The sequence below is a fragment of the Antedon bifida genome, chromosome 6 (genome assembly GCF_963402885.1).
Source record: "Antedon bifida chromosome 6, ecAntBifi1.1, whole genome shotgun sequence".
Taxonomy (NCBI): Eukaryota; Metazoa; Echinodermata; class Crinoidea; order Comatulida; family Antedonidae; genus Antedon; species Antedon bifida.
In genome coordinates this window covers 17,401,345-17,420,227 of record NC_136231.1, presented here as the reverse complement: position 1 = coordinate 17,420,227, position 18,883 = coordinate 17,401,345, and the positions used below count along the sequence as shown (strand labels likewise).

The 18,883-nt window shown below is 32.1% G+C and overlaps 2 protein-coding genes across 3 annotated transcripts in view; one reads left to right on the top strand and one right to left on the bottom strand.

The window, feature by feature from the left end:
- Nucleotides 1-393, bottom strand: part of LOC144844114 (uncharacterized) — a 55,141-nt gene extending 54,748 nt beyond the window's left edge. For both annotated transcript variants that reach the window (XR_013612389.1, XM_078700846.1), the window contains exon 1: nt 285-393. Coding sequence is in view for 1 of the 2 variants with exons in the window: in XM_078700846.1 (XP_078556972.1) it covers nt 285-314 (30 nt within the window). In the remaining variant the exon portion in view is untranslated. The remainder of the gene's footprint in view (nt 1-284) is intronic.
- Nucleotides 394-846: 453 nt separating this feature from the next.
- Nucleotides 847-16,970, top strand: LOC144845233 (kinesin-like protein KIF2A). Its single transcript, XM_078702414.1, has 18 exons — nt 847-1,007; nt 2,567-2,661; nt 3,397-3,577; nt 7,613-7,723; nt 8,650-8,750; nt 8,876-8,974; nt 9,623-9,677; nt 10,129-10,291; nt 10,703-10,793; nt 11,104-11,259; nt 11,814-11,956; nt 12,256-12,377; nt 12,693-12,892; nt 13,295-13,362; nt 13,541-13,667; nt 15,241-15,342; nt 15,629-15,701; nt 16,043-16,970. Exons 1-18 carry the CDS (start codon nt 953-955, stop codon nt 16,183-16,185), a joined length of 2,085 nt encoding a protein of 694 aa, XP_078558540.1. The 5' UTR covers nt 847-952; the 3' UTR covers nt 16,186-16,970.
- The last annotated feature ends 1,913 nt before the right edge of the window (nt 16,971-18,883 follow it).

Sequence of the window (18,883 nt, the reverse complement as noted above, 5' to 3'; positions counted from 1 at the left end):
AGTGTTTCCCTAGCCTAAGTCAGTGTGAGTGGTGAATACGACCACTGGTTCCTGTGACCATCACTGTTTAATCATACATTTCACTCGAAAAATAGTACACAACAATCACTTTTTGAACAAAAAAAACTTTTCTGGTCAATTTCAATACAGAAAATACTTTAGCATGACATTTTTTGTGTGAATTGTTGTAACTTCTACTTTCAATTAAACAATAACAGAGGCAAAAAATAATGCTATAATATAACATAATTTTCTTTTAAAACAAACATGAAACTAGCACTTACCGTTCGTCGTTGTTCTGTCTTCTGACTCATATACAGAGTCTTTTTAGAATAGGACAGTGAGGCTTTCCGGTTGAATCAGTAGTCTAATTGATTTTCCAGAAAGCCTGTACCTGCAGTTACGTAGCCCGCAGCCTTGTACTGGCTGTTATGGATTAATATTCGTTTTTTTATGATTGAAAAAAAACCAAAAAAAAAAACAACCCCCAATCAGTCAGTCTCACAATAATTATACTAACCCTGCTCCACCAAACACAACCGAGCATATTTCTTTTGTTTGGATGATCTGAGCAAATGTTAACAAAAATAAATTAAATGAAAAATAAATACTGTCGAAGCATTATATTGCTTAGTTTGTTCTCAATAGCTTCAAATATCCAAAGTGGATCGGTAGGCCCAAAAAACTTATAATAATTAATAGGGTCCTAATTTTTTTTTATAGTAAACTGTACATGTAATTTGACATATATAAAACTTTGCATGATGGGAAAACACGTCTAAGAATTATACGCATGCGCAGAACGGTTTTTGAGACGTTCAAAAATAAATGTTTTCCAGGCGATTTTCTAGGCTCCGCTGTGTGTGTGATGGGACCGATGAAAACAAACCTAGAACATTGGAATTCAGATTTTATTAGTTTTCAGTAATTTTCTCATTAAATAAATATCACTATGGATTATGCAAATTTGAAAGTTGGTATGAACGTTGACATTCAACGAAGTGATGGTAAATATGATTACTTTTTTATTATTTGATGTGAGGTGTAGGCTAGGCTAGGCCTAGCATAATGTTCAGGGAAAAACGGCGGGTAATCTGGGTTTCCTTGCAGTAGGTTTGTGTCAAAAGGGCTAATAAGCTAGTCTTACACCCCGATGTCTTGACAACTCCCAAACAAATATATTGATGGGATTTTAAAATAACTTTAACTTTTGTAGTAGGCCTAGCCTAGGCTTAGTAGGACCAGTCCCCCCAGCAGCCCAGCTCATATTCACAAAAAAAGAAGAATATAAAGAGAAAACTCTTAAAATAGCCAGACAGCAGCATGCAGCAGACAGACAGAGCAGACCAGAGATGGGGCCGTTCCAGTCAGCAGCCCTAGCCGGAACCCTAGCTAGCTAAAGAGGACACTATGCCTATATTGTGGGTCTACTAGGACTAGCCTGCTACACAGTACTAGGCCTATGCCTTCTTATTTTTGTGTGTGGTTAAATACGATTTGCTATGGATACATGTATTTATTATACATTATAGGCTTAGTATAATGTTATGAGCATTAATGATATTTCAAAATAAAAATGTTAAATGAATTAATAGTTTAATGTGTAATTATTTTGTTTATGTTTATTAATAATATAATATGATTTTTTATTTAAGAATACTACTGTATATTATTGATTTATTTTCACGTATACGCCGTACGGTGTACATATTCACTGTGAGTCACCTGACAGCCTAGTGAATAACAGTATGTATGATTCACGAATTGAATTGATTACAATCTGGAATCTCCCTAATAATCAATAATTAGGTTGAAATTCCCAAAGTAAGATGACCAACAAACTTCATAGAATTCAAGAATTCTAATTGCATTAGCTGAGGCTAAATTATGTGACTAGTAGAATTTTGTTACACATTTAATTCTGTAATTGCCAATTAGAGAGGTGGAGACCTTTCAGATTTAAGTAGGCCTTATTTAGTTGGAGTCTTTGGTCAGATATTTTTAAAAACATAAAAAAAAATAGTAGGCTAAAGTGTGTATTGTACATTTTATTACAGAGCTACAGTATACTGTATGTTGGGCATAAAAAAAATACATTTTCCTCAAAATAATATATTATTGTCACATGGGTTATTAATTACACAACCAAACCTCCTAACAGTATGTACTGTACCGCTGGAATTTTCTATCTACATTATTGCACAGTTCTGTATTTTAAAGTAATTACATTTTCTGACATACAGTGGTTACAGTTAGATCAGAAGATGTATGGTTTGTAAATGGTTGCTACTGTAGTTGATCTTACAGCAGTTTATTGTACTGTATGATGAACAATTTGCTTTTCTTTTAAGGTTATGGCAGGTGCATTTGAAATCAATGGTTACTGACTTGAGAACTGTTGAGTTAAATCTATAATTCATATTTGTGTATTGTAAAATTTAATATCCTGTTATAGCTACTGTATATATAAATGTATACAGTATGGTAACGAAATAATTAACTTTTTAAAACAGTATACAGTAGTACTTACTATAAGTATTGATATTTAAAACAATTTATTTTGTAGGGCGTGTCCATTCAGCCTGTATAAGTGGCTTAAATACTAATACACAGAGTGTTACCGTCGAGTGGTTTGAAAAAGGAGAAACCAAAGGAAAAGAGGTAACTTTATAGTAATTAAACTTTTAAACAGTAATTAACAATAACATACAGTACAGGTACAGTATGTTGGAAATGAGTGTGTACAGTGTGTGTAAGAATATTTACTGAGAGTTTAAGATGAGATTTTGCAGGTCTAACTGTATACATTTGAATGTCAATATATGGTGACTATTAATTAGAAAGCAACAATCAAATATCTCCCAGGGAGCAGTGTAATCCAGGATGTTGCTAATTATTATTGACTGATTGATAATAGTGTTTCTCACTCTTTATATTGGACTTTATTCATGTGATATTGAGTTTGAAAAGTCTTTATTTAATTTAATCTAAAAAAATACATTATTCATTTTATAACAATTGTTGATAACACATCACCTCTGGTTCCTACTTACTGTACAGTATGTATTGTTAAACCCACATTTATTTATACAGTTTTACATGTATCACATATCGCAACAAGATATTGAACAAAATAATACTAGCTTTACAAACAGTGTCTGTATAATTAACTGTATATTAAGCAACATTCTCTCATAAAAAACATTAATTGTATGCTGTGTAAATATTTGATTAACTATGTATTCCAAAGCTGGACACTCAGGAAATCTAAAACTTGTTTAGTAAAAAGTCTTTCAAATGCAAATTGTGTGACAGCCCAAGAATAAGTGGTAACTTACTTAAATATAGTATTTACTTAATATTTATAATGTGTAATTTATCTTCATGCATAAATAGATTGAAGTAGAACAAGTTTTTGCCTTAAATCCTGAGCTAAGTGTGCCTGAACCAATTGCACCAGCTCCGGTATCACAACCAAAGCGCCAGGTTTCATCTGCCAAAGTTAGTCGCATCACCAATGCACGCAAATCTGCAATAACTAATAACACACCAACGCCAAGACAAGAAGAAACTCGAAGTAAGTACTGACTGATCCGAAGATAAGAAATAGTTAATTATAATTAAAGTAGTTGAATAACTTATTGTTTCTTTACAGCTATATGCACAATTCTCAACAGATGCAGGTTAACATTGGACATTTTTTTTGTACAAATAATAAGTTTGGGTTTTTCCGAACAAATTTGTATCATCAAAAGTTATGACATTTAAAAAAATAATGAAAACATGGTTTCTTTAAAAATGTATTGAATTAAAACCCAGTAGACTGAATTCAAATTATTTTGCCTGAAACTAAGGTTGGAATTTGAAAAATTGACAGCTTGCAAGTAACTTCGTCCTTGTGTTTAATCACCTTACTAATTTGGGTTTTGTATAATTTGAAAAAAAATTATTTCTATTAATTATTTATTGGTAGTAGAAGATCTACATTATCTCTGGTCATGTTAGAGTCACAAAGAAGTCCGGTCTTTGACTTGAAACAATATCAGGAGGGTCCCGAATAAAGTTAGAAATAATAAATACAGTATTTTAAAAACTTTTCCGTGTGATGATATTTTTACAATATGGTAGATAGAACCATGAACAAGGACATTTTGTAAGAATTTGGCATGTCATAATAGACCATATTTAGATTTTGGTCAGAGTTCGATGTAGGGAAAGCAGTTTACTGCTTATATACTGTACAGAACCACCATCAATATGTTAGGGAAAGTAAAATTTGGTAAGAGGGCAAGTACTGTACAGTATCTTCTCAACTTTCTCTGTTGACCACCAAGAAAAATCACACCACCATGCAATATATTCATCCTACAAAGCCAGAATGTGTCAACTGAGTCTCAGTAATTACTGTGTCATCTATAAGATGTCCAGTAGTTATACTGTATAGTTTGATTTTTGAATAATATTTTTATCCCAGCTGACATATTGCATCAAGGTACATTTACCAATAACCATTGCTGTTTTTATTTGTACTGCATAATTTCTTTGATTTCTTTTGTTGCTGTGCAGCCAATCATAACATTTGTCTTCACTCAACTGTTCAGAAATACCTGTAATTGACCTTGTTTTAAGTCTGACAGTGACAATAGGCTTTCTGGTGGATTGGTACAGTACCATCATACTACTGTACTGTACCATAGCGTAAAGAATTGTCAAGACAAGGGTGGAGAGATTCACACTGTATTCTAAATCCTTCCAAACTGCTTTTAACTTTCCACCCATCCTCCAAAGTGTAACATACAATTACTGTATATGTTGTTGTAATTTTAGTTGGATTAGCTAAAATTACCCGTATGCTGGTCGGAAGTGAGCAAACTCTCCCATCCATTCTAAAACTCTCCCATTCATTCTAAAACTCTCCCATCCATTCTAAAACTCTCCCATCCATTATCAAACTCTCCCGTCCATTATAAAACTCTCCCATCCATTCTAAAACTCTCCCATCCATTCTAAAACTCTCCCGTCCATTCTAAAACTCTCCCGTCCATTCTAAAACTCTCCCGTCCATTCTAAAACTCTCCCGTCCATTCTAAAACTCTCTCGTCCATTCTAAAACTCTCCCATCCATTCTAAAACTCTCCCATCCATTCTAAAACTCTCCCATCCATTCTAAAACTCTAAAGACATTATAAAACTCTCCCATCCATTCTAAAACTCTAAAAGACATTCTATAACTCTCCCATCCATTCTAAAACTCTAGACATTTTTCTTTTCTGTGATTTGCATTTTTATTTTATGCATAGTTCATGTAAAAAAAACAGAACATTTACAGCGATTGAAATATTAAGTTGAAAACAATATATTTTTACCATTTTTTTTTCATGCCATTAAAAAGCAGATGATGTTGAAAATGGTAATGTTAATTTGCTATCTTTTGTTTTGCATGTAAAATTTTGATAGTTTTTATTTGTCAGCATTTCTATGTTGTAGTTTAGCATGATGTTTGATGTATCCTATAATTAACTTAAAGTAATATTTTAAAGAAATGGAAATTAATGCTACTGTATCATATCCTGGTGGGTGCACAGTTCATGAAAATCATTTTTTAATTATACATGCTTCAACGGTATTTAGGGATTTTTACTTTTCACTTTTAAAATTTAACAGTATACATTGATTGATATAAGTTGCTTGATAAATGTCAGCACAACTATAGACTTAGGCTCTGTCTACACTATCAAACTAGTTAAATGACAAAAAAGGTATGGTAGTGATTTGCCCACATATTTTAGTGATATGACATCATCATGTCCATATATGGGTACATCATATGTTTTTATCACATAACATTTGATAGTGTAGACAGACCTTTAGCATTCATTATACAACATGATTCATTATTTAATTAGTTTAAATCAATTGTTGCTGATTTTTAATGTGTAAATTGGACACAAAATACAAAAAGCTATACAGTTAGTACAATCTTCAGAAGAACTAATTTTAAAGATGTATTGTCCCCTTGAAAAAATATTTCTTAAACAAATTTTTGTTGAATATTCCATTTTACTGTAACATTTAGTTATCTACTTTGACCAAAAATTGGATCGAAAAAAAATGTATTTACTGTACCTGAAAAAATGTAATTTAAAGCAAAAAATGGTCAAATTAGCTGCCAGCCAATGGATTTTTGGTTGAATTTTAACATTTATTTTGTCATTTTATAAATGAAAACACGATTATTTTTTCGTTTTTTTTCTATTGAAGTGATTAACTTTATTAAAACTACAAAATAACATATTCAAAGTCTGATTTAATTAATCTACCTTTATCATGTTTTTGAGGGACAATACATCTTTAAGAATACCCATGTATGTTTAGTAGCACCATATAGTACAGTGTACAGTTATAAACATTATGGGTTTCACTTAATAATACATTATACAGTAATGTATTAATGCAGATCATAATGAATTTAATTGTTGAAATATTAGAAAATAAAACCGGTACTCCCTGCTATAGTAATATTTAATTTAAATTTATTCTATTGATCAGTTATTCACTGACATTTATAAATGTTACAGTGAATGTACATAGCATCTGTAACTAATTCTCATCATTTGCTGCTGTATATTACAGTAGTCATGCTTTTAATCATGCAGTCCTCAAATAATATTTTTCAGTCTTAGTTCATCTTTTTCAAGTAGGGATCTTCTCAACACCTAATTTGATTATACTGTAGGCGTTCTAAAAAATTAGTATTAGGAAATGGAAAACATACCGATGGCTATGATCTCTTTTTTTAACATTCATCATGTGAAAAATTTGTGAATACAGTTATACGCATCAAAGCTCATTAAAGTCATCTCTTCATATTGATAAAAATACTGAATACATACTGTATGAATAGTCTATAAATTTGTTAAATTCAGTTCAGAAAATAACTTGCTTATTTTTACTTTAGGAAACTTTATTTTTTAACTAATTGGCACACTCATGTGATTTTTAAATAAATTAATATGCCAAAATAAATTAAATATTATACAGTAGTTACACTTTTTTTGTACAGTCACTGTACAATACAATCAAGAATATGGGCTTGGCATTTGTATCTGTATACTGCCTGCTATATAGCAGCAGTATTGTTTGTATTTTGTATGTATTGCATTTGTTGCTAGGGGTGATGGTTATTTGTATCTTGTAAAATGTAATGCATGTTATGATATAAATTGTTAATGCCATTAATAAATGTGTCATATTCATAAACAACTATACAGTACCACAAATATCAGACAAAATTTAGAATTACCAATTTAAGGATACTGTAAATGAAACAATGTTTATACAGTAGTACAGTATTAAAAGGCAATCATTTTCATTTCAATTGGTGAAAACATTTCCAAAACAGTGAACTTCAGTTGGAACGCCTTCTTAAAATACTTAATAACCTATACTAACTGCTGGAATAAAATAATGCTACAAAAATAAAACTTTAAATTACAGTTGTCTTTTAATATTTTTTTATCTATTGTCTATTTTTTTTATCTAATGTTCTATCTACAGTATTTTAATTTTGTTGTGGAATATGAATAAAACATTGTGATTTTGTTTTTAACAGTACCGTCAGCTCGACTTAATGTTGTCCGTGCTGCTAATCAGAATGGTAACGCAAATAACCCGTCTCCTGCTGGCCCTGTTCAGAACCTAGTGAAGCAATCCATTCCTGCAGGTAATTAAAGGAGTGATTAATAACTTTGTTTTATTGCAGATTATTATATAACTCACCATAATTCTGGTTATAAATATAATCATGTATTATTGTACTCTTTTAAAACATAGCAGTACCATTGAAAGATGGACAAAAGTATCACGGCGGTAAGAATACTGTGTGTTGGGAACTTAATGGTGGAGGAAGAAAAAGCTACTATTTAGAAATTAGATACATACCTCTTGTCAAGAAAATCTATGCACATAGTTGCCCAAACATTTTAACTTGTGTACATGGGCAATACAGTACTGTAACACATACAATATTACAATTTACTTGCTATAACTGCATGAAAGAATATGAAAGAATGATTTACTTAAGTTTCTGCATAGCCTTATAACAAATACAGTACATCTTCTCAGAGAAGGTGATATGCAGCAAACATGCAAGAGATCGATTTGATTGCTAGTTCAGAAAAATATGCTTTTTTATTTTAAGCAGAGTCTAAAATAATGAATTAATTATTATAATAAGTGTATCCTTGCCAAAATTTGATGGTTGTTCCATCTCCCATTTCAATGATTGAAGGTACAGTACTATTGTACGCTCAGCTTTAGCCTTAATATTGTGCGACAGGCAACCCACCTGAGTGCACCATCTATACAGTAACTGTTCTGCTGAGCGCCTTGACATTTTATTCATGATGGGAGCAGTTGATTAATTTACATAGGTGTTTTATAAAATAAATAATTAATGTATGTTTTGTATTCTTTGAATTGGGAGAATATTTCAGTCAGTTTTGTATTCAGTCAATCAATGAAAATATTTTCCGCATTCAAAACATTAATTTGTATATTAAGTTGCATCTTCCTGCTAAGTTACTGAAAATATTTGCAGTGAATTCTATTTGGGCAAGTAATAAACAATGACTGTTGTTTTCATAATAGCTCGAAGAAGATCTAATGTTGTAAAGGAAGTTGATAGAATAAAGAAGCAACGGGAAGAAAGGAGAGCAAAACAAGAGGAACAGAAACAGCAACGGAACAAAGTAAGGGTCTTTAAAATCATTTCTACCATACCTTATATTAATAATTTAAACAGGGAAAATGGTTGTTTTAATTACAATATTCATATAATGATCAAGTTGGTTCACAGTTTATTCTCATTTTCTAGGATGCTGAGCTTGGAAATCACCCTAATTGGGAGTTTATACGTATGATTCGAGACTGCCAAGCTGACCTAGAATACCAACCAATTAGTAACCATGATCGGGTTAGTATAGCACATACCTCTAAATTATTTCATTATCAATTGTAATATTCGGGGATGGTTTCAGACCTGTAAAGCTATGTCTACACTATCTAGTTTGACAAACAAAATGTGATAGTGATATCCCCAAATATGATAGTGATATGACATCATCGTGTCCTTATATGAGCACATTTTTGTCACATAAAGTTTGATATTGTAGACAGAGCTTAACTTTGTTGTTAACATTTTTGTATTTACTATGTTTGTTAAATAGTAGAACTTGCTTTGAAACTAATAATAACTCCGTTGCAAACAATTTATGCTTTTGGTAACTAAGCTGGTTCATATAATTGTAGTGTTTTTGTTTTAGGATACCACTAAAATAAAAAAAAAATAAATGACAAACAGCACATTATGAATGAATGAATAATTACGTATAAAAAGTAGGATTTCAAAAAACGAAATGTTTCTTTTCCAAATCCCAAACAATTCGTTTCTATTTATTTTGTTACTTAGCATTTAAGTCTACACACTGTTTTAAAACACATTAGTATTTAGCTGTGGTCGGGTGGATGACTATATTAACAACAGTCTAGTACCCTATAACAATAGTGTTCTACTCGTTGATCTGACAGCAGTAACCCATACTCTTTATTGATTCTCATTCAGGTGGAAGACCACCAGATTACAGTCTGTGTGCGGAAACGTCCAATGAACAAAAAAGGTAGGTGTAACCATAGAGCAATATCCTCCAGGTAGTGATAACATTTGCCTCATTCATCTATTGTTTCACTGCAGTGGTAACTAATACCCATGACTGATAACATTCTATTTCCACTCTATTCAAAGCTGCTGATATATTTTATTCATATTTATTGTATTGAAATGAAGTTACAAGTAGATGGTTTTACAATGATCATGTATATTTCCAATTACTTATTTTCCATTAATATATATATAATAATTTACATTAATTATTACTACATATTTTATGGACCCAATTGAAAATAAGCCAGCCACTTGTAAATTGCAATGTCGACTTAATGAGTAATGTTGTTGTATTCTAATTTATAGAAAGATATTAAAATCAATCAATACATTATTGTTATTTGTGTTGTTATAGGAATATGAATATTAATAATAACTCAATTTCAAACTTCTTCACTTACTTTCAGAGATGAATAAAAAAGATATAGATGTAATTACTATACCACAGAAAGAGTCTGTGTTAGTACATGAACCAAAACTAAAAGTGGACTTGACCAAATACTTAGAGAATCAACATTTCAGATTTGACTTTGCCCTCGATGAAAACGCCACAAATGAGATGGTTTATAGGTATACAGTTGAACATATTTTTTTCTAAATCAAAAGTCTGATGTAATTTTGTTTTAATACAAAGAGTTTTGTATGTCAGTCGTAATTGCAGGCTTACTTTAGAATTGGTGTCAGATGGGCAGATTCACCAAGCCCGCCCTCATTTTACAATTTTAAGGCCCTGTTCAACTTCCCACACCCCCATTTAAAAAATATTGAATCTTGTCACTGCCATGATTAATTTATTCAAATTGACATCAACTTTTCCAAGACATTCTGTATTCTCCCTTCCCGCTTTACAGAAACCTGGATTCATTACTTGTAATATGATGATTTTCTGCATCTATTTTACTCTTTTGAAGTGATTGTGAATATATTCAGTTCAATAACTGTTTTTCTTTTTTCTATTCTTTTTCTATAATCCTTCAACAGATTTACTGCTAAGAGGCTAGTGGAATGTATATTTAGTAAAGGTATGGCAACCTGCTTTGCTTATGGTCAGACTGGCAGCGGCAAGACTCATGTAAGTCAATGTTAAAACAATGGGTTCTAAATCTAAAGCTTTTGTTGTAGGTAAAACAATATAAATGTAAATAAAATGATATCATTATCAATCAATATCATAAATTGTTTTTCTTCAACTTCATTTAGTCATCAAATTCTTCATCATTGTTACAATTCTGTTACAAATCATTAGTGGGGTTATGTACCTGTAACAATTAACAAACATTAAACATGTCTGAGAGTTCTTTTCTCTTTTTCTTTAGAAACCCTTAAAAAATGTTGAGTCTTGAGTAAAAAAATAAAAGGCAAAAAAACTTCTTTTTTTTCAGACAATGGGAGGTGATTTTGATGGTAAAAAGCAAGATGTGACAAAGGGAATTTATGCACTCTCTGCCCATGATGTATTCAAGTTGTTACAAAAACCAGAAAACAAGAAAAAGGACCTAGTAGTGGGCTGCAGCTTCTTTGAAATCTACAGCGGAAAGGTGCGCAAATCTACTAACCCCCGGCACACACTGTAGCTGTCGACTGAGCCAACTGGCATGAATAACACTTTGCTCACTAAAAAATTGTATAATTACTTACTACACTATACAACACGCGCTGACATATTTTAATAAATTTGAATGTCATGCACAGTGGAATTTTTTAGTGAGCTGTTCGGCGCACACTTGAGGAAAATGACTCGCATGACAAAAAATATTAAACACGATATATATTTTCCTCACAAATTGTCCGGCGCACACAGTGAGCAAAGTGTTATTCGTGCCAGTTGGCTCAGCCGATAGTATAGTGTGCGTCAGGCTTTAAGTGTATCGAAGGGAATTGTCGAAGCAAACTCTCAAAGCCAGCTCCCAATTTATGTTAATGTGAAATTAATTTATGCTTTGATACAAAAGACTGATGGTACTGTAACAACCATGTCTCCTCAGACTTTAATTAGAAGAAGTTGACATGTCAATGAAACACCAAAGTTATAATATAATGTTTTATTGATTCAACATACAAGTAAACAGTTATTCAAAATCCTTTGTTTTAGGTCTTTGATCTTTTAAATAAAAAATCCAAGCTTAGAGTTCTTGAAGACGGGAAGCAAATAGTACAAGTGGTTGGTTTGAAGGAGGAACCAGTTACTAATGTGGACAATGTACTCAAACTTATTGCTCATGGTAATAATGTTAGGTAAGTATTATAATATATATATATATATCATCAAAGATGATATTTTGACATGATAACCATCAATATCATAATGTTACCAATATTAATTAATAACATTTTCAACACGCCGTCTTGTGTAGCTCTGTCTACACTATCAAACTAATGACAAAAAAAGTGTGATGTGCCCAAATATGGTAGTGGTATGCCCAAATGTGGTAGTGATATGACATCATCATGTCCATATATTCTTTGTCACATAAAGTGTAGACAAGGCTTTAGGACTAACCACTCTATGTAAACATGTTTCAATTTTGTTGCAGAACATCTGGTACAACATCGGCAAATCAACATTCGTCCAGGTCGCATGCTGTTTTCCAGATCATCTTGCGGTCGCGCAAGAATAATCGTCTTTTTGGCAAATTCTCGCTAATTGATTTGGCAGGTTAGTAGTACTGTATAACATATCGCTACTGTACACACTAATGTGAATAGTAAAAGAAACCTCATATTTCTAAATAGTTATTCTATGTAATATAGCTATGCTTGCCCGCAGGTCAAACAGTTGATAGACCTTAGTTTATGATTTGACTAGACTTAAGTTTGTGACTTTTACTGCTGTAAAAATAATTATGGGCATTCGACAATGATACTTTCTTCACAAATGCACAGTTATAAACAGTTGGTGTACATCAATTATTTTTTTGACAATTATTTCTTTAACAATAAATAATTATTCACTTATACTTTGTACTTCTAGGAAATGAAAGAGGAAAAGATACACAGAGTTCTAACCGTCAGACCAGAATGGAGGGAGCTGAGATTAACAAGAGCCTGCTAGCACTCAAGGAGTGTATACGTTCACTTAGTAATAAAGGTGTTCATGTACCATTCCGAGCCAGTAAGCTTACTCAGGTCCTACGAGACTCATTTATAGCAGAAAATGCCAAAACATGCATGGTTAGTTGTTATTTCAAATGTTTTTAAAAAAGCCAGTCTTGAATTATACCCTTTTCATGTCGCCTAGCAAAACTCCAGAGAAGTACTAGTCAATAATAGAAGTGTCAATAATGTTCAACTCACAACTTGTATATAATTTTTGGTTTGCAATCCTTGAAGCGCTTGCATGTAATTGATTGATTGAAATATTTTATTTCTACTGGGCGACCTCTTCAGTCGATGACAAGTCTCCCAGAGGGCAGCCATGATCAGTGACTGTGATGTACTAGTACACCGGGGTAACCCCCTACTCGTCTCGAAAGATAGGTTCTTTAAGGTGCACATGAACTAGATGTGTACACTGGACCTACGGTTTATCAGAGAAGATAGATAGTAAAGTCATTGTTTTTTCTTCTATTTCAGATTGCTACTATATCACCTGGAATGAGTTCTTGTGAACATACCCTCAATACGTTACGATATGCCGACAGGTAAGGCATTTTATGTACCCACCCATCCTTTCATTCTATTATATAATATTTAACTTTGAAGAGTTACAGCCTGATGATTTAGGTATAAAATTGTGGTTGATAATGCAATTTATTATACAATCTGTTAATATCTGTATATATGTACTAATTATACAAATAACTTTATTGTAACTTTCAGAGTAAAGGAGCTAGGCCCAGGTAATCCTTCAGCAGCCAATGGAGAACCAAATCTTGTACCTTTGCCTAGCCCAGAGAAGAGCCTTTCACCAAGCAACAGTGATTTAGCTATGTTATGTACACACAATGTAAGATATTGAATTTGATGCTTATCCATTTACCCCTGTCACAAGTGCTACGTCATAACACCATAGTGTACCACTGGTACAAGCAGCATAATGATTTTCTTATGTCTTAGGTGATGAGTCAATCAATTCGGAAGCCTTTAGAGCCATGAGAACTATGTAGATATTGTATGGTATAACAAAACATAAATTACAAATTGTTTGTATTCTATGTGAATAAATAGCCTGGGTGCAGAACAATTATTATACACATTTGCGGGAAAAAAGTATAGGAAAATTTTTTGTTTGTTTTTCTAATAGAGTATACCATATGGAATGTCAGAAAAAAAATCCCCATCCCAGGGTCTTGGGGAAAGTTTTTTATGGCACTTTTAAATTTTGGCCTATATAACACACACAAATTCCTATTAACACACACAAATACCTATATATAGGGGATAGGGAAAATCAATTAACAGTTTTTGTTACTTGCAGTTGTGTTTTAATGATTAAAATTAGTAGAGGCTTACTTTAATAACTACTTCTCATAGTAGTTGATGAATCAGGTCGATACGATGACATCATCATGCCAGAATCCAATATGGCGTCCAATTTGGCGGGGAAAACAGGGTATTGCTAAACCCCCGCAAACCCCTGGAAACCTAAAAAAAAAACATAGAAAACCCCACCGAACCGGCATAAAAGTGATTGAATCATGGAGTGTACGCCCCACTGGGTATGTCCATGTAAAAAAAATAAAATTTCTACTGTTAACTACTTATTTTTGGGATAAAACATCATTTTTTTGTTAAAAATTAGCAATCATTTTTTACCAAAAAATGATGTTTTACCCCAAAAATAAGTAGTTAACAGTAGAAATTTTATTTTTTTGAAACATGGATATACCCAGTGGGTCGTACACTACATGATTCAATCACTTTTATTATGTTGGTTCGGTGGGGTTTGCTATGTTTTTTTGGAGGTTTGCAGGGTTTAGCAATCATTTTTGACCAAAAAATGATGTTTTACCCCAAAAATAAGTAGTTAACAGTAGAAATTTAATTTTTTTTTTTACATGGTTATACCCAGTGGGTCGTACACTACATGATTCAATCACTTTTATGTTGGTTCGGTGGGGTTTGCTATGTTTTTTGGAGGTTTGCAAGGGTTTGCGGGGTTTAGCAATACCCTGTTTTTTTCCGCCAAATTGGACGCCATATTGGATTCTGGCATGATGATGTCATTGTTATCGACTCGATTTATCAACTACTATGAGAAGTAGTTATTAAAGTAAGCCTCAGCAAATTTTAATCATCATAGCACAACTTTAAGTAACAAAAAACGTGAATTGGTTTTCCCTATCCCCTATATATAGGTATTTGTGTGTGTTAATAGGCATTTGTGTGTGTTATATAGGCCAAAATTTAAAAGTGCCGTAAAAAATTTTCCCCAAGACCCTGGGATGGGGATTTTTTTTCTGACATTCTATATGGTATACTCTATCAGAAAAAAAAGAAAACAATTTTCCTATACTTTTTTCCCGCAAAATTTGTACTGCACCCAGGCTAAATATATTATGTACTCCTATTGATTTTAGGAAGAGGAGGTTTCTGCTGAAATGTATACATTCCATGAAGCTATGAACCAATTACATGAGATTGAAGAACAGGTTATTGATACACACAGGACATGTGTTGAGGTAATTTATATTATAACATTTTTGTATACACTTCCTCCTATTCTTCCACCAAAAGCCTGTAGCCATGAGCTAAGCTAGTTAGGCCTTTTGTATTTACCAACATTTTCGCTACTTGTCTATATAGTTTAAAAGGGGGTTCACTCCCCTTACTAAGTGATGGTACTTTTAAAGATGCATTTTATGATGTCTATTAACACTTGGTTTGTATGATGTCTATTTACACTTTGTATGGTGTCTATTTATACTTTGTATGGTGTCTATTTACACTGTTTCTCTTGATATATAGGAAAGTAAACAGATGTTGGCTGATGAAGAGAGATTATTAGAAATGACTGATGAAGTGGACTATGATGTAGAAGGTACAATATGCTTGATAAACTTGCTAACCATCATCGTCACAGTTCTTCCGGATTTTTTACATAGCTACCTAAGATAAGATAGATAAGATAATAAGATTTATAAAAAGAATGGGTGTATATCATGCTGTAATTGACATCTAACATGTATTACATTTAATCCATTTATTTCATATAACAAAATATACATACTGTATTCAAGAGAAAAAGCCTGAAAATTGCAGGGGCTGCATATACACAATTTTAAGATATAAAACAAAAAACACCAAATACAAACATACAAAATATAGAATAAATTTCTCATTATATGTTCATTTTGCCAACTGTTAACTTAATGATTTCAGAATACTGCACCCACCTAGATGATCTTCTGACACGCAAGATCGACATGTTAAGTAGGTTACGTGAAAAGGTCAACAACTTCCAGAGAAATCTGCAAGAAGAAGAGAACGCCAGTAAAAACATCAAACGCCCACCAGCCCAGTAGATATATTAGCTCCCATTATTAGAGACCACTATTAGAGTATACAAATCCGCTTACCTTACACACATTTTACAATTTGCATGTTTATGAATATATGTGAGGTGTCATGTACTTGGGGGATGGGATATATTTGTGTGTTTATTCATATTTTGACATTCTTGGCACACCATAGATATGAATTAGTACATCAGTATATATATCTATAGTGTGGTAGTTCTTCAATTCCAAATGTCCGAACATGCATAGAATAGATATATTATATTGCATTTGGCAGACCAAAGACAATGTTGTGTACGTACTTGGTGTGTCGTATAAATGAATGGTGATCGTTACTCAACCACCATGACACATTTACGAAAACCCAAGAAATATGTTGTTTATTGTGCTTGTTATAATGTGGTATCTCCACCCCCACCCCCCAATGTTTTTTACCACTATTTATTATAAACAAATTACCTTGTTTTTTTTATCTGAAGAGTGATACAAAATTCTAGCAAATTTTATTTATTTCATTATTCAATAGACGAATCACTTTTCATAATATTAATTTATTTTTTATTTTGGTTGAATTAGTATTAATTAATTATATTTGATTTCATGACCCTTACTACAAAGTAGATTGTGATAGCTTTTGCAAATTGGACCTTAGAAAATGTAAAAACAATCCTTATCATGTGTGGTGGTGAATAGTATTTTTCTGGTTGTTGTGACACTGTAACTGTTGGGAAACAAGATGAATTTCACAGCTATACAAATATTTAAGGCATGTTGTATATATAAAGTTAAAATCAAGTTCTCATAGTGCTTATAAAAATCTGTTAGATTTACCAAAGATTCTTTATCTTTTTTATTTTAAAGCTGTTTATATTTGCTTCTCACTTTCGTTACTAGCACTTTCCTTGCAGTTAAAATACACCAATTTTCAGTTGTCATTATTTGGAATAGGTTACCTTGTATGTATACAGTTAAAAAAAAAACCTTGGACTATAGACTAAAAAGTCTGCTTTTCTAAAAAGTTTGGTTTTTATAAAGCTTCAAGACTTGTTACTGAGAGGTTTTTTGCTATGAGCTACAAATATCTATTATTTAAGTAAGGTTTCTAAAACCATGTTACAGTGTGGACGCAAATTTTTTTTAAAACTATTTCCTTGCTGCTTGACGTGTTAATGTTATACTGTTTGTATTTGTATGTATATAATTATTATTATAAAAAGATTGTATTGATGCACCCCCTCCCCTTTTTTTTATAACTCAAGCCTTATGTATTGGCGAATTTCCGTTTTCAGTATGCGCCACTAGACCACTCAGTTATTGATTCTGCTATGCTCAAATGTTTCTGAGCGTGTGCAGTTATAGCTGCGTAGTATAATGGCGCGTCATGAAAACGAAATATCGCTACTATGTATTATATTATGTACTTGAAGTGTGGCGTCCATGTTTCTATATTTATTCATTAAGTAAAATGCATTCCGAGAGATTTGGAGCCAATAGAGCCTTAGTGCCAGATTCACCATTTAGTGTGAATTACATTATTTAGTTTGGCCATTCAAAGTATACGTTTTCAGTTTTAAGACAGATTAGAGACTATAGATTGTTTTTGTGTATGTTTTTTTAATTTAAAGTAAAGAAAAACTAAAGTGATCAGAACGAAAAGACAAGGTATTTCTATGTGACACGCATTGAGCATATTATACTGTACACATACTGTACTTATTCTGTGTAGTAGCCCTACAGTATTACTGTAATTAAAATGTCTTGGAATACTAGGTTTAGAATTTAGTATTATCAGGCCTATTTTCTTTGCATACTTTTTACCCATCATTGCTTTTCAAAATTACAGTATATTTTGTACAGCAAGTATCATTCTAACATGAACATGTATACTAATGGAATACAGATATTATGCAATCAAATATCTATATGTGAACACACAAATGAAACATTCAAAGAAATATATATATATAATAGATTGAAATTGACCAGCCAAGTAAAGGACATTAGATTTTCTTTTCTGCTAGAAATGGTTATATCGTAGTGGTTATAGGCATTGTGTTTTTCAACAACAGTCTGACTTTTTAAATTGTAAGCCTATACCTTCCAAATACAACTTGCATGTGCTAGGTGGTGGATCTTTGACAACTGAACATGACTTAACATTACTGTAAAGTCTATATGCTAAGTATATTTGTTGATATTCGACAAAAAGAACTTTTTTCATCGATGTGCTATTAGATCTATTGAAAGCTATTGCTAGATCTTTGAAAGTCTGATATTTGACATTTAATATTGTACTTAGATGTTTTAAAGTCTGACTTGGCATTTAATATATTGTACTTCACTGATTAACATCTTATAGGGAATAGGTATGCTTTAGGTGTTGGGCTATACGTCTATGGAAATTTACCTAAAGATTGTACTTTATCTAAGTACAACCATTTACTTAAGAATATTCAAAACTTAATATTATATCTGCTATATATTAGGTATTGTGTGGTAGTTGCCTCTTAAATATTTAAATACGCCACTAACCTCCATGATGCAATCGTGGAAGAAGACTATTCCCCCATGATACAACCGTGGAAGAATACACAATACACAAGTGTAACCCACGTATACCAAATGTGATATTGTTTGTTATATAAGAAATATAGCAGTGTATAATATTCTCTCTGGTTATAATTGATGCCCAAGTGACTTGCTT